Genomic DNA, 22,688 nt, shown 5'->3' with positions numbered 1-22,688 from the left:
TGATTTGCTAACATAGGAAATGTGATTCTATTTCACCTAAAGTTGGAGGCCATCCCTTTTGACTTTAAGCACTGGGGGTTCTCAAAGCTGTCAAAGCATTCTTAAAATCACTCTCTGTGTGTGTGTGTGTGTGTGTGTGTGTGTGTGTGTGTGTGTGTGTGTGTGTGTGTGTTTGAGCCTTCCTTGACATAGCACTTCTCACCATGTCATAATAGTAATATAATAACCTAATAATCGATTTGTAAGCCATCCCATAACAAATTGTTCTCATGACCGTGATTTGCACCTGGTTTAGATCTGAATGTTTATGGTCATTACACAAGGAGGATGTAAGACTCTACCCTGCCATATTTCGTGTAACGAATAGTCAGAAGATAGAAAACCTGAGCACAGCAGCTTAGCATTTTTTCTGCAAAAGCAGCTCTTTGCTCCTGTTTTGTTTACACCTTCCCAAAGAAATACACGGTGCTATCATTCAACCTGCTAAGCACTGAAAGTTTGTGCATTTATTATGTTTAAACAAACAGATAGGTTAAATCTCCCTCAATCAAGTAATGAAACTTATCACAATTTCAGTAGGAAGCAACTTTTGATTTAATTTATATTCAGATCTGCAGGGGAAATCAGAATCTTAAAAGCCTAAATTTTACATTGCCTACCTAAAAAGAGCAATCTTGCTCACCAATGTTTAAAGTATTTGCAGGATTTAGGTATTTGAGATTCTAAAGTTTACCTATTTGTTATGCAACAGCCTTGTCCTCTTTTTAATTCAAAAGCAGACACATTTAAAAAGTACTAACACCTGCAAGCTTATGTCATGTACAATTTATAGGATGCTAGATTTTCAGTTTAATAAATCAAGTCTCCAAATGCACAACAGAATTAGCTTTTTTAGAACTCAGTCCTTTAAGTTGCTTTGCCTTTTCACTTGAGAGGCAGCCCTTTTACATTGGTACTTTCTAGGTAAGGTAAAGTGTGCCACTGAGTTGATTTCGACTCCTGGCACCCACAGAGCCCTGTGGTTTTCTTTGGTAGAATACAGGAGGGGTTTCCCATTGCCTCCTCCCACACAGTGTGAGATGATGCCTTTCAGCACCTTCCTAGATTACTGCTGCCCGATATAGTACCTGTGGGGATTCAAACTGGCAACCTTCTGCTTGTTAGTCAAGCATTTCCCCGCTGCACCACTTAAGGTGACCAATAAGGACTTGGGCTTTTTCAACAGTAAAGACACATTGCATCCCACTGACCTTTCCACTGTCAATATCTTAAACTTTTACAATGTCAGTTTGTGCCATTCCTCTAAATTGCCAATTATACAGCACTGAGCTATTTCAGGGTCTCCCCAAATACAAGTCTACCTAGCGCTCTTCTTAATAAAGCACGCAGTTATGCATTCACACACATATTAAAGTAGCACAGCTGCATTACCCTCATGCTACAGTTTTGTCAAACTCAGGAAAACATGAACACATACACCTTTCACTGGAACACCTGGTTTTTGTTTTTAATCATTTCTCATGCTTTGAGAACTGGACAAGACAGGAGGGAAGGCAAAGGAGGCTTACAGAGAAACCTTGTCTTTCAGTGACACTAGTGAACAGCTAGCAAGTTTTTCAAGGAAAACTGTCCTTTTTAAGAGCATCCTCCAGCCACTACCAGAGCTTTTATTTGGAAAATGACTTTCCTTTTTATCAGAGCAGCCAAACCTGAGAGGCCACCCACTGACACTGCATTTTTAGAGTGTTTGGTACTATCTGATTCCTATTTTATGACTTCCAACAGAATGTGCCAAATCTCACAGGCACAAAGTTACAGTCCACATGGTCACTGTGTTGAAGAGAGTAAGCTCCCAACAGGTTCACTGACATAGTTTCATAGACTCTTAATAGTACAAGGTCCAGATTACCCCTCTTAAAAAGGTATGTCTTTGAACCACAACAAGGGAACAGTAGTTTCCTCCTATCCTAGAGGCTAATAATTCCCCGTTGAAAAGCTGTCAGAAGGTGACTGGGAAATGTTCCATGGGGGTGGATGCATTAAAGAGATGGGGGTTGACTTACAAATATAAGCTGCACCCTAATTTATTTATTTATTTATTTAAAAGCAGCGGTGCAAGTCGTCACAATCACTCTGGCCTGTTTCAGGTAGCATTTGAACTTTGACTGCACCTGTGTGTCAGTATCACTGCAAAATACTCAAATCCAAGGAGCTAGCATCATTCTTCTGCAACAGACTGCCGCACAGGCAATCTGCGGGGCAGCAAAAACTATTTAACGCCCACCCTTCTGCCTGCCCCATTCTTTCTGCATATAGTTCTTCCAGCTATATCCAAATACCCCCAGCAGTTTCACTGGTTAGCTGGCATTTCCCTGGAGGTTAGTCAGAGCACAACTAACTATATGCTCAATACCATGTGTAATTAACATTGCAGTTCCCACACTGAAGCTGCTGGAATATACTTCATTTGTGTAGATGCCTCATGAAGTTTTAAAGCTTACCTCGTGTGGCAGCGTATAAAGATGTAACTTCTGCACACTACTGTCACCAGTGAATACACAGCATTTATTTGTGTGGGCAGGGAACAAGTATGAGCCTCTACACAATGTACAGAATTTTAAAACAGTACACCCATTTTGTGGATTGCTTATATGGGGAAAGCCTTTACACAGAGGCCATGAAGTTTATAATCACCCTCCTATTTAGAGCATGACATACCTATTATATTCGTTGGTGCAGAGTATAGATTTTTTAAAGGATAAAATATAAAAAGTGATTTCCAAGTACTCTAGATTAATGCGGGACTGAAAATCAAGGAATTTAGTCCAATACCACACCCAGTGTACCCTTCAGATTCCTGCAAACTACAGCTTGCTGATCTGAAAAGATCACGGGTAGCATTTGTCTCAGATCATATGCATTCTTCACAGCTCTTATCACCTCCTAGAAGAGATCAAAGTATCTAATTTCTTCCAAGGAGAACTGTCTTGAGTGAACCTTTACCAGTTCTGCAGATTCATTAGAAGTGTGTTTAAGTTTGATGTTAGATCAGAATTTACTCTGCTCACAGAAAATATTCAGAATGCGGCACCTGATGAAAGCACCAATCAAATATAGACAAAGTTCTTCAATGTAGTTTACACAGACAACTGAGCCAGCTATTTATGAAGTCAGCAGGAAGTTTAGTTTTCAGCATGGAATGGACCAGTGGCACTGAAGAAGCATTCAAGTTTGGGACCAAGGCACAATTCTCATGCTACCTTTGTGGTACAACTCCTGTCACCGTGTCAAATTGTGTGAGTAGCTGTGTGTAGAAAGGAGATCCAACCGCAAATAGCCCAATATTAGCATAAACACAATTACCCATAACTGAGCAGCTCAATGAAGTGATTAACCACCTTGAGATTGTTTTTAATGAAAGGCGGTATATAAATTTAATAAAATAAAAGCTTCCGCCCACAACACAGAAGCTGCTCCTCATCTATAGCTGCCCAAGCAGTTTCAAGCACCATGCAATTTAGCACAGTGACAGCAACCACAGTGTAAGAATAAGGGGAGAACTGAGCCTGGGCCCAACAAATTACTGAAGTGGCACAGCAGACACATCACAACCACTCACTCAGGGTTGAGTCTTGCACTGCCACACTATCTCCTAGATCAGTAGTGGGAAAGGGGCATTGCGATCCTACCATTCAGAGCTTCATACTCTACTGTGACGACTTGAGAGGAAACCACAAAAGGGGGATGGGTTGGTGGTTTCCACACTGTGTTGGTAACATGGGAAGTGGTACTAAATCTCACTCTTGGGATGGACACAACACACCATAAGCATTTTGCATGTGAACTCGACAGATCACATTCTTAAGTTTACCCCCGTGCTGCACAACTTTGGCCCTTTAGCTGTTTTTGGACTCCAATTCCCATCATTCCCAGGCAAGTGGGCAAGTCAGTGATAATGAGAGTTACAGTCCAACATCTGCAGGAGGGTTGAGGTTGTGTGGCCTTGGTTTACCTTGTCTTAAAGATACAAAACAAGTTGGTGAATGGCACTGCGGGTGTCTGGGAAGCCAGGTCTCAACGGATGTGATTTACAATAAACGGATAATTCTCAATGGGTGGTTTGCGGGAGTCTTGAAGTCATTGGGCTGTACACTGTGTGAGCCTAGGAGTCCTGCATGATTGTGCAGCAGACATGTGCCTCATAGGCCTTATTTAGACTTTGGCTGGTCCAAAGAAACTACGATCTCACAATGCTGAGAATCTTGCTCTCATTCCCACCTGCATTTCAAATCTCAGCCAGGATCATCACTGTTTATGGCACTCCACACCCACGTTTACCCTTTGCTATATAGGGAAACTGAATTATAAGTCTAAACTAATAATGCACAATCAAAGGCAGACCCCCTTTAGGAGCTACAAGTACAGTGTGGAAGCAACTCTTAATCACATAACTGGCTACTACTGGGCCAAAGCTGGGGGGCATTTTCATCTGCAGTCTGCCCATCCAGGAGCCGGCATATATTTAAACCTGACAGTTGAATGTTCAAAACTCACTGACACCTTGTCATGTTTTCTGTAACAATTTAAGCCCATTGAAGTAAATGGCAGGTTATATTTTGATTTTAAAAAATATAACCCACCCCATCTCCACACTGCAAAAGATGGGTGTGAAGTCTTATAGAAGCAGGGTTTAAAGCCAGCCCATTCCATCCCCATCTCCATACAGCTGAGTCACAGTGTAAGAAAAAGCCAAGCAGGTGCTGTACGCTCGCCATAGGATTACTTACCACAAAGTGTAGCTCTTCAAGTGTTGTCTCTATAGTCACATTGTTGGAAGATGCATGCAACACTGAGAAGCATGAAAAGCTCCCAAAAGGTGTGCTTGAAAGGCACCAGTCAAGCACCCTCTTGTGGCCCCGGGTATTTTGGTTCCTAACAGCATCACCAAAATTTGCTTCTATCTACAGTGGAAGGAAGGAAGTCCCTGCTAGGCATTCATTCTACAGTATGTAACTGTATGCATTGCACGATTTTGTTCTTCATGACCTAAACCATTTCCCATGTTCTACGGCATTCTTTCATTCCCCATCAAAATTTGGATGCAGTCCTTGCTCATTCCTCTTATTAGCTATCAAATCAGATTTGAAAGCAAGTGTCGCTTTCAACACATGTTCTAAGCACAAAGTCTGAAACAAGTCTGGTCATCTGAATGTTAGGGTATCCTTATAGAAGACAGTGATTAAGTCTAAGAACATTTGCGCCAATTTGAGTCGCCCAGCAAACTACGCTTTGCTTCAGTTGTATTCATCCCCTAGTAGATAAAATGTTAACCTGTTTGCTGCTGTCTGCAGTAAGGATTTGAACATGCGTAACTATGAGTTGCTTATTTGCTGCTGATTGAAACATTTCACATTTTGAAAAATATGACCATCTTCAAGTCATGACAGTCATTAAGTAAAGCTTGTCTTCTCAGCCTCACAAAAGGGGACTGAGAGTAGATGAATGCTCCCTATACATAGTGTTGTAAAAAACATACATAGAAACCGCAGCTTTCTGTCTAAATGTTTGCTATAGCCTTTCTAGAATGTTTGAGTGATGAACATCAGTTTTCAACATAGCTTGATAGATGTGAGGTGCTGTGTGATGAACCTTTACAGGCATGTCAGCAATGACCTACAAGAGGCAGAAAATGATGCCCCATTGCAAGATTGATTTTCTTCCTCTGAATCATCCAAGATGGCACCAATTGCAAATGGGAGGTCAAATGGGTGAGCCCTGGTGCTGAAGGTCCATGGAAATTTTTATCTTGGGGAGGCTTGACTACCATGTCTTCCTTGGACATTCAGAATTTCAGCAGCTGGCCTGTGGGATAAGAATAATCTTCATACTTTCCCACCCAACCCCGTTTAGTGGGCAACTGCAGCTTATACACCTTCCCCTGTAATATGTGGCGTGGCCCACCGCTTAAGTCTTCTTCGATAAGTCTTGAAGATGTTGCTCCATGGAGGGCATCTTCAGCTCCCGTTCACTGCTTTCAGGCACAGCCAGAAGGCACCAGTAGCCGGCATCTGCTCCATTGTTTCTAATACTGGAAATACACGACACCAGCATGGAGAACCCCTTTTATTTTGTGGGGGAGGAGGAAGAGTTTTAATTAGTTACTCAGGCAGCTTAAGAAAATAAAGATCATTTTTAAAAAAACAGTATTAAATTTAGTAATCATCCTTCCATTGTCTTCCATATTCAATTAAAGAATGGCTGAAGAGAGAGATAATATTCAATTAAAGAATGGCTGAAGAGAGAGATAAAGGAAAGCCTCAAAATCTAATTGTTTATCTGCTAGTATTATTGTCTCAACAGCTCCCATTTCTTCCCACCTCAGGGCTGATTCAGATGAGAATTTACCTCTGACCCTATAAATTCTGTAGCATACACCTGTTTTTAACAACCTTTCTAACCCCAGGTTATGTTCAAATGTTGCACTCAGCCTGTAGTTTCTTCTGCCTGCCCTGTAAAAGAATGTCTCCTAAGCACTCTGGGATGCAACACACACTACATATTCAGAACAGAAGCCCAAATGATTAGAGTACTCCCAGAGAAGATTTTGGTTTCCCTGTCAATATTGTCGTCCTCATTGTAAACTTGCATCTGAACAACAGGTGCTTTTAAAAAATAGGTTCAAATTACACTCCCTCTCCTTTTAGATACAGAAACCATAACCGTTTCCCTACATTCTATTAGACTATTCTGGACACATCCCAAGACTGTTAGACTCTCTTTACTTCACCAGGTTAATTTCAAAATGCTTCTAATTACTTCCACTCCTCACAATGGCAGAGTATATGATCCTCTCTTTCCCACTGGAGCTCTTTGACACTATCTGCAACTGTTAGTTTAAATTAATGGAGGAAGACCGAAATTATTCCAGCAGCTGAACTGTTTTTAAACCAACTTCAAAAATCTTACTTTCTTCTTAGGTCTTGGTTTTGTACAAAACTGCTACTGGCTTAGTCGAGGCTCCCATTGCATGATCAGTACAAGAACTGCCTAACTTTATGGCACCCTACAGAGAGATGTAGTATCTAAAGCCCACTGGGGCTTCTACATAAAAATCTTGAAACACAGAAAGGAGTAAATGCAGGGCAAGATCATGTTTGGCAGATCTCGACTCCCCTCTCCCGACTCCCCCCAAAAGGCTGGTAGCCTGCCCACCATCTTAGGTGTTTAATGCCTATGCACCAGTGGTTCCCAAACTGGGGGCCGCCAGATATTGCTGACCTCAAAAATTGTAGCTGGGGATGCTGTGAGTTGTAGCTCAGCAACATCTGGAGGCCCCCAGGTAGGGAACCACTGCTTTACACATCAAAGCCAGAAGCACCTATGCTGCATCTAGAATATCTTAAATTTTATTTTAGTTAACTTCTCTCTTCCCCTTTCCCTCTCCACATTAAAAAATGATTCAAGCACAAAGAGTTGCATACCAATTTATCCCTTTGGTTAAAAATATTTTTGAGCGCTGCTCTTTGGCCTTTGCAGGATTTATTTGCCTATTTTTAATTTCACCAGTACTGTTTTTCTCTTACAATTCTTTACTGATTTTTCTATTAGCCAATGCATTTTCAATCCCCAACTACTTCTAGTTTAACAAAGAGGAATAAGACTAACACTAGCGCGCACGCACACACACACACACACACACACTCACTCAAAAGCAAACCAAACTTTCACTGGGGCCTGTCAACATATCAACTTCTCTTTCTATTTGTGAGCAAAAACAGTTGGCATGCTGAAGTTAAACATTAATTTTAAAGCCTATGGTTGAAACTCTCAGTCTAGTCAATGGGAAAAAATTTTTAAGGGCAACAGAAAAAGAATTTGAATGCGTCTCCAGTCCAGTAAATGGGGCATCTATCATTGGGCCCTTCTGGTTGGTTCTGTAATAAAAACAGTTTCTTGCACCCTCTTGAATCATTCTGACATTTTTGGGATTTCAAAGCCACCCTATTTATTTGTAACTACATTTGTCCTGAAGCCACTTGAAGACCAGAATACAATGAATGGTGTCACTGAACTTTCAGAATATCTATGTGAAACACTCTGACCAAGTCACTAATGCCCCATATTAAAAAGCTGCACCAGAAATGCTAACACTGAATATTTATATAAACAATTACAATAAGGAAAATCATGCATCAGCTTTTAACAGTTAAAACTGTGTACTCAAGAGCATGTTTAAACAATTTGAATTGCTACTTCCACAAACTGCAGGTTATGATTTTATAAATGTGTTTGCTAAAGGTTGAGAAGTAAACAGATTTGAGTAGAGTAATGTTTATAGAGCATTGGATTTGGCTATGAGGAACTCTGGTTCAAAACCCCTCAGCTAGAAAGTTCAAGAAGTGGTTCTGGGCAAATCTAAATCTCAGCCTAGTCTCAAGAGTGTGTGAAAATCGGGCAATGCAATGTATGCTGCTCTACGCTCCTGGAAAACTAGTGGGGTACAACAGAAATTTTAGTTCCAACTGTGAGCAATTAAAGAGATGCATCACAGTAGAATCCAAAATCTGGTTGTCTTTCTGCATATTTGAATAATCTCTTTTTACACTGTGAATGGGTTGATGGCTCATTAGCCATGGATTGGTGGTCCTGATCCAACACCTTGCCCAACCTGCTCCTGAAGGTTTGTACATATGTAATGTTTTTCTCCGTTCAGGACTAAAGCATACTGGTTGTTGATATAAGATACTTGGCAGCCTCAACAGAATAATTCTGAAGATACTTTATCCTCCCCACACTAGTAATCAGACCCCCATGCAGTATTTGAACACAAGTGTCCTTGAGGAGAATAACCTGGAAACACCAGCTGGTAACCTCCAGGTTGGACTACTGTAATGCACTTTATGGAGGGTTGACTGTTTGCAGTTCGGAAACTTCAGTTACTTCACAATACGGCAGCCAGATTGGTCTCTGGAGTATCCCAGAGAAACTGTTTTATGCCTGTTCTTAAACAGTTGCACTGGCTGCCTATATGTTTCAGAGCAAAGTACAAGTGCTCGTTATTACCTTTAAAGCCCTAAATGGCTTGGATCCAGGTTTCCTGCAAGAGCATCATTCTCTACAAGATCCCCACCACTTAAGATCATCAGGAAGGGTCCATCTTCGGGTGCCACCAGTTCATCTGGTGGCAACATGGGATCAGGCCTTCTCAGCTGTCACCCCCAGGTTGTAGAACACACTCCCCGTGGATATAAAATTATCTTCCTTGGAGGCCTTCAGGAAAGCCTTAAGGACCTCTCTTTTTAACATGGCTTTTAATATCTAGTTTGAATTTTATTTTTAATGAGTTTTAATCTGGGTTTAAAAAATTATTTTAATTGCTTTATTATGTGTTTTTGATTTTTTAATGGAAACCACCCTTTGCCACTTTATGAAGGGCGGTATATAAAGAGAATAAATAAAAATAGGTTGCTCTTGCAAACAGTTTTTAATCCTCCTTCTGTGCTCTTGTTTTGCCCAGAACATGGAGCACACCTGAGGGCAGTCTGGTGTAAACTTTCAAGGTATAAAATGCCTTAGAATCGAAACAGAAATAAATCACGAAACGCCAGACGAACTCAGGAGAGACTTTTCATGAGTTTCCCACCCGAAGAGGAGACAAATAACACCTGCACTATTTGCGACCGTCTTCTCAATTTCTAATTCTTGTCTCTTTTTGGTTTTTTGTCTTTATTCTCTAAACTTTTTTCTTTTTCCCCCCTGAATTGAGGATTTATGGTAGGCTACTTCCATCTAACAATTACCGACCAGAGCAGCACAGAAGACTCAGCTTCCAGTTAATTATAGTACTTGCTGTTAAGGATTTACAACTTAGGCAACCTTCGAGTTATTTAACACTCTGGAATGGGACTGATTAATTACTTCAGCTAAATAAGAGGACGAACGATCAAAATGTATGCTCAAGGTTTGTACACTTCTGAAAGGATCTACATATTTCTGAAAGAATAAACTTGATGATGCTTTCCCTTTTCTTTTCTTTTTCTCCCTTTTGATATTACTCTTTACATTTTTAAAATATATATGAATAGATAGTGGAGTAATGAGGCAATAGTCAACATTTTATTACGCTTTACTGGAACAGCAAGGATTAATTTACTGATTCTTTTTGGATGACTATCATTTATGGATTACCGAAGCTTTTAACCGTTTTTATCAAACTATCTGAGGATTCTGATGTTAAACTTCTATTAAAGTTTCCAACTGAAACAGAACAGGATTGTGGACTCAGCTTTCAGTCAATGACTTTATTTTGGTTGATATACAATCTGAGCAATTCTGGAGTAATGAGCAGTATTTAATATTATACAACTGTTACAGAAGGACATTATTTAAATCAGAGTGGATTTCCTTTTTTTGCGTTGCATTGGAAAGAATTTTTCTCGGCTGTTGGAATTTTCCCCTTATCTTCAATACAGAACATCTGCAGACTTTGCTTGCTGGTTCTCATAGTAGGACTGAGAAAGCTGAAAGCTCCCCCAGATGGTACACTCTTATCTACTTTGGAGTTTAAAATAACTATTCCCCCCACTCTGGGAAGAAAAGGAGCTTCTAATACATTAATTATCAGATATTAATGGACTCTTGGTCTTTAGAGGCATTCATTAGAACTATATTTATAGAATTTTACAGTAATTTTCATTGTTTTTGGATTGGGGACTTGCGTGAGGTTAAATTTCCACAAAATGTGTTAATCAACTAGAATGGTCATGAAGACTCTGCCTTCAGATAATGATAATATTTCAGCTTATAAACACGGTTAAGGATTTACAATCTAAGCAATCTTCGAGTAAGGAGCACTGCAATCAGTCTTCGAGTCAAGAGCAAGGCTTAACGAGTTAGATTGGTTTATGAGGCTGCGCTGAACAATTAAAATAATTGAACAAGAACAGGATCAATCAAGATGTTTACTTAAGGCCCATTTGCAAACCAACTGGTTTTTATGATTTTGGCTACTTTTACTATGCATTTTGAAGAGAAGTACTGCATAAATTTTCGTTAAAACTTCTTTTTGCTAAATAATATAACAATTATTTTCTATTAGGTAACAAACTGGCTGTCTTTGAACATTGACCAGCATAAAATCATCACAATAACATTTACTTATGTGAAGCTTATGTAAAACCTCTAAAGAACATTGATTATTACTTTTAGAAAAATATAAATTAGGATTTAAAATATCCGGTTTATTTGAACATGAAGGATTAACAGTGGCAGGACATTTGGATTTTAGCCCGGTTCTGCTTTGTGGTCGTTTTTTTTCCTTTCAGGACTTCATGCAGCCGTGAGAATTTTCTTCCTTATCTTCAAGCAGAATATTTGGCTCCAGTTTGTTTTCATAAAGGATTTGAGGAAGATAAAAACCTCCCAAGGCAGCATATTCCTATTTGCCTGAGGACCGTGGGGGGTTTATTAACTATTTACCACCCTGAGCTATTTTTGGAGGAGCAGTATAGAAATCAGATAAATAGATATTTCCTCTCTTTCTGGGAAAAACAGTTCGTGTTATTCTAATTATCAGATAATAATGGACATGTATTAATCTGGACTTTAGAGTCTTCTACCAGTTAAAGAACAAGACTGTTAGGTAAATTCCTGTATTCTCCTGTATTCCCTGTGAATATATTACTTGGTAACTCATTTGGGAATTCTACATTATCGAAGTATACTTAAGCTCAAGAATTTCCCTGTTTACTCTGCATGGAATTACTGTTAAGAGGGAATTCGGATTGGGCATACCATGTATTTTAATTTGATGGAAACTCCTTTATGAAGTTGCTTTTTGAAGGCCATACATGTATTGAATATTATTATTCTCTGTGAAATTGCTTGGTGTTAAAGTAGGAATTAAGATTGGCTTGTTTAGCATTTACTTTTCTCTGCAGAGAGTTTCCTTAGTAAGAATTTTTTTTTTTTTTAAGGATCACCATGTCTGTTAAAATGATGTCTTATAATCCATTTTTTCTTTCAGTTATGGGTGAGCTTAATAAGATTTTCTCACAAATAGATGGTATGACTGCAAAGCTATCTTTTCAACAGGAGGGGTTTCACACCAATTTGGAGGCTAGTTCTCAGATGATGTCTGTTAAGACAGCACAATCTGAACATCATAAGGCTTTACTACCGGATAGTTGCATTGATAAACAAATGTGTGGAGATACATGTGCTACTCTATCAGATCTTGGAAATGACTATATGATGGGACTTAAGGTGAATATCACATATCCAATCTTTGATACAGCTGAATGTTCCACAAATTCAATCAAGTACAGATGGGCTTTACTTTTTTGGCATTCTCCTTTTTCTGAAGTTAAAAAATGTGGATACATATGTTTTTAGATTCAAAATAAGTCTTAAATGTATGGTCTTTTCTTCAATTTTTTAAAAAAATTTTTTTTACTGTGTTACCAATTAGCTTGGTTTATCGAAGAAATTTTTGATAAAAGGCCCTCCTTTTATTCTATCATAGACTGTTACATTGTTCTAGTTTATCAGCTTTTTTTGTTTATTAAGAAGTTTTCAATACTTACTAACTTGAACACTTTTGTTACTTTTATGTACTGGCATTTTTTATTTTCATTTTATATTTCATTGCGTTTCTCAATGGTTTAAAACAAATTGGTCTACAAACTTTTTAATGTATTTTTAGTAGTTTTTAATTTCAATTAATTGGGAAAAAATGATTACTCTATTGCTCTTTTTAGTCTGTTATGTAATTAGTTATTTTTTAATATTAGTTGCTAACTTGTACATCTCTGGAATTTCTTCGTTTCTGCACTTTTTTATTTTTACTTTGGATCTTAATGAGTCTCTCTCTTTCTTTTCTTTTATATGGGATTTGATTGGCTTCTAAACAAACTTTTTGATACATTTTTGGTAGTCTTTTTCTTATTCTTAAATTAAGTTGATTAGAGAAAAACTGTATTTAATTACAGATTACTTTACTTCACTGCTTTCCTTTATCTCTCCCCCTGCCACCCCAGTTTGCCATGAAGCAATCATTCAATAATTATTGGTAGATAATATGCTAGACATCCAAACGATCTACAAGCTAGTGAGATTCAGGTTAAATCTGATGCTCATTATTGACAGGGTTGCCACTTTTCCGTTATTATACCTTTTCCTTTGGACTTCACTTAGAAAAGACGTTTGGTCGCATCAGATAACTCTGATGATAAGATTATTTTTTATTCATGAATAGTAAGTTTGTAAAACTGTTCTTATTCATGGATATTGTAAGTTTGGCGATGCATCCTATTCTTTTGATTTTATACTATTCTTATTTTCTTTTTCCTTGCCTTGTATTTTTGTATTCTGAAAACCAATAAAATCTATTATAAAAAAGAAAAGAAAAGATTATCTCTTCTTAGCTCAAATGCCCCCAGAACAGTATATTGTATTTTGGTTTAAGTGCAATATTCCCCACTAGACATGGGATGAAATCACAGAGTAGAACCCTGAAGCAGAGTAGACTATATGCCATTAGTCTAGAACACCAAGGACTTTCTTTTTAAAAAAAAAGAGAATTAGTACCAATTGGTAAGATGTCCCCTAAACGAATTTCTAGTTAATATTACAATGAAGCTAAAAAAATGTTTTTAGGAAAATGAACACTGCATTGTAGCACTTGGGCATCAAACAGTATCCCATCGGCATAGAAGGATCACCAATACCTCTACCACTTAAGTACGGAGCAAAGGAAGGTGGTGTGTTATTTTAAATGCCTGTGAAAAGTACAGAGAGGTGCAAAAGTTGCTGGAGCCAAGCACAGAGCCATGTCTCTAATACCAGATGCTGAGGGACATGCCTGTAGAGCTTATCCCCTTCTACAATGTTGGCATGTCTTTCAAAGATTAAAAATAACATGAATGGTAGTGTTCTATGTATGCAAGATTCAGTCCTACTCCACTGAGGTGGTGAGCAATCACTTCTGTACATGCCCAACCTCACATATTGCCAGGGCTAAGAATTAGTTAACCAATACAGATTTTGGACAGTCCTGCCTCCAAAACAAACAGAAGGAGTAAGCTACTCCTGGATATCCTCCACCACCAAAGGAGAAAGGAGCCATTTTAATGTAAGTATTTATATTTGGTAATTTAGCAGCAATACAAATAACTTCAAGACATCTGCAAAACTCACCTTAACAGCAAGCTGATGTGGCTTCTTGAGATGGTGAGACCTCTTCACTATATGTAAATTGAATATTGTCCATTTTTGAAAAAGCAACAAAAAATATAGTCCCAGCTGTTACTTTTGTAGCTAGTTACCGGGGGGGGGGGGGGGGTTGGGTTGGGTTTTGTTTTTAAAGTATTCACTTGTTTCTGGTATTGCAACGATTAACATACCATGTATATGAACATTATGAGTTCAGGCTTCTCAATCATTTGCCCAAGAAGTAAAAATAGCATTGTAGGTAGGGAAGCTTTTGCAAGCTGAAAGATTAGTTCCCCCCAGTGCATTAGGGCCATCAATATGCCACAAATGACATATCAGTGATAAATATGTGTGGATAAGTGAACTAGTTAATTTTTGTGGACTTGTTTCCAGGACTGATACAGTATTGACAAAAACAGAGGGGAAAGAGTATGACTGATTCAGAACCTAAGTGTTTGGACCTTAAATGCCTTAGAAATAAAGCCATCTTTTCTTCCCAATACTTTCAGCAAGAATCATCACTGTGTGCACCAACCCTCCCACAAACAAACAAACAAACAGTTCCAGGTGGTTACTCTCCAAACCTTGAAACTCCATTCCTCCAGAGGTCCAAAATCATCTTCTGACAGTACTCAAGCAAGAATATAGCATTGTGAACAAGAATGGGAGTTATTTGAGCAGCAGTTTCACATTTTTCCAACGTCGTCTGCCCAGAAACTTATATTAGGCTTTATAAATAACAAACATTTAAAATTTTAGCATCAAGACTGAATTACCATCTGCTGTGCAATAAATAAAAAAGCCCCTACACTGCAACATCATTTAACTGAAGTCAGTCAAAGGGCCTAAAAAAAATCGCAAAGCATTGTTACTTACCTTTATAAGCTAACAAGATGCCAAGGATGCTCTTCAAATACTGCAAAATTATAATGTATAAGGTGATAATTCTCTGCCTATGTTTGCTTTGATGACAATCTGTCTGGCATATGGCTTGCATAGATTAAAAAAGCAAACAAGCATCCCCATTTAAAATGGGCTTAATATTTCACGCAAGCCAGTTTCTTGGAAAGATTTCCCCCCTCCCCCCAGAATTGTGTGTGTGTTTGTGTGTGTATAAATTATTTGCTCATAATCATTTAGGAACACTGAAGTCCTGGCACTCCTACTTCGAAAAAGGCAACCAAAGTTAAATTGAGCACAGCAGTTACTTTGTACATTACATAATCTTAAGAAATAAGCAAATGTTCAACATTACCTACCTTCTGATAGAACAGATATACAGCTAGAATCTATGGAGAATTAGTTAAGTTTCACCTGCAAGTTTATGCTTTAAAAATGTATGTACACAACTTGTGGATAAACCCCAAGTTGTCAATACTACAAATAAGGCTTGAAACTCTCCCTGAGGAGTGTGTGTGCAAATCTTTGAAGATGGAGAGAAAGAGGGAGTCTTTTAAACTCCCTTCTAATTTTGTGAAATCAGAAGTGGAAAGGTACTCAAGGAATATGGAAATGACTGCAGAGGAATATCCCTGTGAAATACATACATTTGTACAACAGTGTTGATGAAATGGCAGGAGTCTTTTCTGGCTTTACTGCATTATAATTATGATCGCTTGCCCAGGATGGTGTGCTGCTTTCTGGGGTTGGCTCTTTAGCAACTGTCTGAGTATTTGCTTCAGTCTTAAGGCTTGCTGTCACCACTGTTTTCTTCATGGTAATCTCTCTTTTCTCAGGAGCTGGTCTCTTCTGCATAGATAGAGGTTTGGTACCTGCCTGTATAATCAGCAGAGCCTTAATCACTAAGCATCACAATGATAAAGTTATTAATAAGAAAATATCAGAAAATAAAACAGTTTTCAAAGCATTAGGGAAGTAATCAAACATCTCATAAGATACCCTACTTCTTTGGCTACAAACAGAGCTGAATTATCAAAGTAAAAATATTAACCAATTTGAGGTGGTGCTTCTGTCCCCCTGCAGCTCCTCATGCCCTACCTGACCTAAGGAGGTCTCGTAGACCATCAGGAGAGGTATAGACTACTTTAGGGAGAGGGGGTGGCAAAGTTTGGAACTGAAGCCAGGGCTATTATTTATTACCATGACGACCATGCAATTCAGAATGCTGCTTCTAGGACAGACAATCGTGGCTAAGAGACTGAGCTATGAACCAGGAAATCCCTGTTCAAATTTTGCCACTGCCATGAACTTAACAGTGACCTTAGTCAAGCCACTTTCTAACAGTCTCCGCCCTCTCACCTGCACAGTCAGAATAATAATACTGGTCTACTGCAAATAGCTGGTGTAAACATTACCTTAGTAATGTATATTAATTTAAATTAAAATAAGGTGATGCTTTTAAAAAAAGGGTGATGAGAGCTGGTCTTGTGGTAGAAAGCATGACTTGCCCCCTTAGCTAAGCAGGATCTGCCCTGGTTACATATGAACGGGAGGCTTGATGCATGAACACTGTAAGAGATTCCGCTTGAGGAATGAATTTGCTACTCTGGGAAGAGCAGAAGGTTCCAAGTTCCCTCCCTGGCGGCTTCTCCAAGAAAGGGCTGAGAGAGATTCCTGCCTGCAACCTTGGAGAAGCCGCTGCCAGTCTGTGTAGACATCACTGAGCTAGATGGACCGATGGTCTGACTCAGTATATGGCAGCTCCCTATGTTCCTTATAAATTCCTGGAAAACAGATTAATAGCTATCGTGATGTATAACCACAGAGTGCCTTTCTAGGCATTATGCCTATGGGCAACAAGTGGGCTGGAGGCTTTCATGCCATGCTTAAGGAACGTCCAGAGCTGGCCACTGTTTGAAACAGGATACTGGTCTAGATGGATTTTGGATCTGATGAATCAAGGCCTTCCTTGGGCATTCTCAAGTGCTATACAAATGATGTATCATTATGAAGTCACCCTACTCAGGTTCATGAAGCCGCTCTGGGAAAAGCAGAATGTTCCAAGTTCTCTCTCCGACTGAGGAGAGGAGAGCTGGTCTTGTGACAGCAAGTATGACATGTCCCCTTAGCTAAGCAGGGTCCACCCTGGTTGCATATGAATGGGAGACTAGAAGTGTGAGCACTGTAAGAGTCCCCTTAGGGGATGGAGCCGCTCTGGGAAAAGAAGGTTTCAAGTTCCCTCTCTGGCTTCTCCAAGACAGGGCTGAAAGAGATTCCTGCCTGCAACCTTGGAGAAGCCGCTGCCAGTCTGTGAAGACAATACTGAGCTAGATGGACCAATGGTCTGACTCAGTATATGGCAGCTTCCTATGTTCCTATGCCCAGCGGAGAGGGAGAGAGAGAGTACATACGCTTCCCACCCAGTGCTGCCTGGGGTGAGAGACCAGGTGGGTGCTGGGGTTCCTTCTGCTGTCAACTGCCTACTTCTGCTTCCCCTGTGGGGCTGCAGCCTCAGGTTAACATCTGTGGGAAGTGTGGGCAGGATTGGTACCAGCTCCTGAATGACTCAGCAGTTCCTCAGGTCACCTGCTCAGCTTTGGGCTTTATAGGAAGGCTGCCTCTGGTGGCGGGCCCACCACCAAAGGGGGTCGCCACTTTGGGGGAGAATGAGGGCAAGGGCTAGAGGGCTTCTGCTTAGTCAGTTTTAAGCTGTTTTGGACTTGGTTTGAAGTTGTTGTAATGTGTTTAGGTTTGTCTGGAGATAGGGGGACAGGGGGAGCCTTCGTTGACTATGAGGCAGCTATCCCGGTAGTGGTGGGGAACAGAAGTAGTAATGTTGGCAGGTCAGCAGGCCGTTCCAGGGGAAGGGTAGTCAGAAATTTAATAGCTGTCTCCCCTGCTGGCTGTCCTGCCCAGAGGCGTAACTATAGGTGGGGCAGGGGGGGCACGTGCCCCGGGTGCCATCTTTTCTGGTCACGTGGGGGGCACCACCATGACAAAAAAATTTCTTTTAATTTTTTTTAAAAAAAATTGTTAATACAAATGTTTCCTGCTCAGTGCAGCAGCGCTGCAGCAGTCAAGGGAGCGCGTCGGCGCCCCCCCCACGAGCGGTCCCTTCCATGCCGCCCGCGCCCCCCCCCCCATTGCTTTGCTGGCGCCTGGCGGCCAGTCAGTGGCCTGGCTTGGCGGCGGGCGCTTGTGAGGAAAAACCTAAGTATAATGTAGTATGTTGGGGGGGCGCGGGGGGCGCCATTTCAGTGCTTGCCCCAGGCGCCGTTTTCCCTAGTTACGCCTCTGGTCCTGCCAGCTCTTTGACCTCGGGGAGCACTGCCAGCAACCCACATAGCCTTACCCTGCTCCTCTGCAATGCCAGATCGGTCCAAAATAAACCTGAACTCATCCATGATTTGATCACGGATGAAGGGGCCGACCTGGTAGGTATTACCGAGACTTGGTTGAGGGAGGCTAGTGGTCCAGTTTGGTCCCAGATTCTCCCTCCAGGATATTCCGTAGAGGAGCAGGTGAGGGGACGTGGGCGGGGAGGTGGTGTGGCTGTGGTCTACAAGGATAACATCTCCATTACCAGGGACCCTGACAGGGTATCAGACCATATTGAATGTGTGTAATTAAGTTTGGGGACCAGGACTAGACTGGGACTTCTGTTGGTGTACTGATCGCCCCGCTGCCCAGCGGAATCCCTTACTGAGTTCACAGACATGGTCGAGGAACTCGCATTGGAGTCTCCCAGACTCTTGGTGCTGGGCGACTTCAATGTTCATTTCGGGGCCAATCTGTCCAGGGCAGCTCAGGAGTTCAAAGCAACCATGACAACTATGGGCCTATCCCAAGTGGTTTCTGCACCGACGCATACCGTAGGTCACACACTTGATTTGGACTTTTACTCTGATCAGGGTGATGTTCAGGGACTCCTGTGACTTCCCATTGTCATGGACAGACCACCATCTGGTTATGTTTGGACTTACAACCACTTCCCACCTCCACAGGGGCGAGAGGCCTATTAGAATGGTCTGCCTGAAGAGGTTATTGGATATGGAAGGATTCCAAGAAGCCTTGGAAGAATTCAGTGTTGGCTTTGCCAATGTTCCTGTTGATGCCCTGGTTGAGAATTGGAACAACTTGCTCAACAGGACAGTAGACATGATTGCTCCCAAGTGTCCCCTCTGACCCGCTTCAAAACTGGCCCCTTGGTATACGGAAGATCTACGGGGGCTGAAGAAGAAATGCAGGCGACTGGAATGCCTGCCCCTTGGGGGGGGTTCCTTTTCTTCTTCCCCTGACCATGTGGGTCAGGGGACGAAGTATGGCGGCACCTCTTATGAGATTTTTTCTTAATCGCCCTTTGATCTCCCCCCCACCCCGGTGCTCTCTGAGAGGGATCCCTGTAGGGTCTCTCCAGCCTGCAAAAGATCCATGCAAGTTAAAGGAAAAACCTCACCGAACGAAAGTAGTAGAAAGGTCCGGGCAGGAGCCTGCCCAGGTGCGTCTATTCAGGAGCTAAGACAGGAAGGAACTGGGGAAGTGCACCTGGGCATGCTGGGAGAAGGGGACGGATCATCACCTATCTGAAACACCTGAGACTTCCTGTCTATCTGGAGCAAGGAGCGGAAGATTACCCATTCTGAGCCATGACCACCTACTTCAAGGGAGAAAGACTCGACTCGAATCCAACAGATTATGACATACAGCACATTTAAAGATCTATGCTCAGGCAATACGTGCGGCAAAGAGGCGGTTCTTTTCTGCCCGTATTGCCTCTGCGAGTTCACATCCAGCAGAGTTGTTCAGGGTTGTGAAGGGACTAGTATCTGCCCCCGCTCCCTTGAACCAGAATTTGGAGTAATCAGTTACCCGCTGCAATATGTTTAAAGTGTTTTTCGCGGATAAAATCTCTGGGATTTGGGCCGAAGATGGAGACTCCACAATTAATTTGATGTCTGAGCTGGAGGTGCCCAACAACTCCTCTTCTGTGATTTGACTGGATCGGTTTCAGTTTGTAACTGCAGAGGATGTGGACAAGTTGCTTGGAGCCGTGAGGCCTAGCACTTGTTCTCTTGACCCTTGTCCAACATGGCTTGTTCGATCTAGCAGGGAGGCTGTCGTGGACAGCCTGGTGAAAACCATAAATGCTTCTCTGAGGGAGGGCAGGATGCCTCCTTGCCTTAAGAAGGCAATCATTAGACCTCTTTCTAAAGAAGCCTGCATTAGATCCCTCAGAGTTGAGCAATTATAGCCTGTTTCCAACCACCCATGGCTGGGCAAGGTAATTGAGAGGGTGGTAGCCCCTCAGCTCCAGGCGATCTTGGAGGAAACTGATTATCTAGACCCATTTCAAACTGGTTTTTGGGCGGGCTATGAGGTGGAGACTGCCTTGGTCAGCCTGATGGATGATCTCCAACTGGCAATTGACAGAGGAAGTGTGACTCTGTTGGTCCCTTTGGATCTCTCAGCGGCTTTCGATACTATCAACCATAGTATCCTTTGGAACTTCTGAGGGTGTTGGGGGTAGGAGGCACTGTTTTACAGTGGTTCCACTCCTACCTCTCGGATAAGATTCCAAATGGTGTCGACTGGAGATTGTTGGTCTTCAAAATCTGAGCTTAAGTATGGTGTCCCTCAAGGCTCCATACTTTCTCCAATGCCTTTAACGTCTTTAACTCTCAGCAAGGAAGCACCTTTTGATGTGGTGATTCTCTTTATTTAGCAGGGGGAGAGTTAACTGGCCCTGTCCATCGCCAGCACAGTACCTCCAGTGACTGTTGCTGGTGTCTATCTTATGTTTCTTTTTAGATTGTGAGCCCTTTGGGGACAGGGATCCATCTTATTTATTTATTATTTCTCTGTGTAAACCGCCCTGAGCCATTTTTGGAAGGGCAGTATACCGCCCTTTCAAAAATGGCTCAGGGTGGTTTACACAGAGAAATAATAAATAAATAAGATGGATCCCTGTCCCCAAAGGGCTCACAATCTAAAAAGAAACACAAGATAGCCACCAGCAACAGCTACTGGAGGGATGCTGTGCTGGGGGTGGATAGGGCCAGTTAACTCTCCCCCTGCTAAATAAGGAGAATCACCACGTTAAAAGGTGCCTCTTTGCCAAGTTAGCAGGGAGGCATATCCTCCCTGAATGCCTGCATGGAAGCAGTAATGGGCTGGATGAGGGAGAATAAACTGAAGCTGAATCCAGATAAGATGGAGGTACTTATTGTGTGGGGTCAGACCTCTAGAGACGATTTTGATCTACATCTTCTAGATGGGGTCACAAATCCCCCAAAGGAACAGGTTTGCAGTCTGAGAGTACTTATGGATTCACACCTCTCCCTGGTTTTGCAGGTTGAGGCGGTGGCCAAGGGTGCTTTCTATCAGCTCCGGCTGATACGCCAAATACGCCCGTTTGAGATCAACGACATCAAAACAGTGGTACATCTGTTGGTAACTTCCAGACTTGGCTTCTGTAATGCACTCTATGTGGGGCTGCCTTTGCAGGTAGTCCAGAAACTTCAGTTGGTTCAGAATGTAGCAGCCAGGTTGGTCTTTGGGACATCTCAGAGACACCACATTACTCCTTTACTGATGGAGCTACACTGGCTGTCAATAGGTTTCTGGGCAAAATACAAAGTGCTAGTTATAACTTATAAAGCCCTAAACGGCTTAGGTCATGGGTATTTAAGAGAGCATCTTCTTCATTTCAAGCCCCACTGCCCACTGAGGTCATGAGGAGGTCCGTCTCCTGTTACTGCCAACTCGTTTGGTGGCTACACAGAGATAGGCCTTCTTGTGCACTGTCCCGAGATTGTTGAATGCGCTCCCTGCTAAGATACGATCCTCCCCATCTCTGGCAATTTTCAAAAAACACCTGAAAATCCATCTTTTCGCCCAAGCTTTCTCAGCTTTTTAAAATTGCCTGTTTTAATTTTATGGTTGATTTTAAATTGTTGATTTGTTTTAACTTTTATATGTATTTTAATTGTTTTATGTTAACCGCCCAGAAATGGGAAGTTTGGGCGGTATATAAGTTTGGTATATAAATAAAATAAAATAAATTAACTAACTAAAAAGAAGTTGTCCAGTTGCAAGCAAGAGGGCCAAAGGTCTCTCTCATTACCCCAGAGCTGTAGCAAGATAAATAAAGCCTAGGGAAATGTCCAGTTCCATGTAACTGCCTAGAAAACAAGTGGGTGTTCTTTGTACTGCACACCTGAGGTGCAAAACAGCTGCTGTATAATTAAGTATAATGTTCAGGATCATCTTTTGTAGAACAGAAACTTTGGAAACAAATGAGAAATATGGATCTATGAGAGATTAATTATGACAAAGAATGAGTCACTAATCTGCAATGATAAACCTCTGTGAGCCATATTGGTGGTAATTATAATTTTCATTGTAAATGTTCTTTGGATACTTCAGTGTTTGAATATGGGTATAATTGTTTACTGTTTTGCAGTGCTGTTTCTACAGCTGCTTTGGATAGTGGGACAGCTAGTGGATGGTATTGTGCACTTTGTTCTACAAAGCATGTTATTTCACAGAAAAGTTTGAAAATACAGATGCGTACTTCC

The 22,688-nt window shown here is 41.3% G+C and overlaps 1 protein-coding gene across 7 annotated transcripts in view; it reads right to left on the bottom strand.

Moving 5' to 3' along the window:
- DIDO1 (death inducer-obliterator 1) overlaps positions 1-22,688 on the bottom strand; it is a 114,964-nt gene that overhangs the window by 38,290 nt on the left and 53,986 nt on the right. For all 7 annotated transcript variants that reach the window (XM_053247039.1, XM_053247035.1, XM_053247036.1 and 4 more), the window contains one exon: positions 15,759-15,987. In XM_053247039.1, coding sequence (XP_053103014.1) covers positions 15,759-15,987 — 229 coding nt within the window. The remainder of the gene's footprint in view (positions 1-15,758; positions 15,988-22,688) is intronic.

The sequence above is a fragment of the Hemicordylus capensis genome, chromosome 4, assembly GCF_027244095.1.
Source record: "Hemicordylus capensis ecotype Gifberg chromosome 4, rHemCap1.1.pri, whole genome shotgun sequence".
Classification (NCBI taxonomy): Eukaryota; Metazoa; Chordata; class Lepidosauria; order Squamata; family Cordylidae; genus Hemicordylus; species Hemicordylus capensis.
This window is presented reverse-complemented; position numbering and strand designations above follow the sequence as displayed.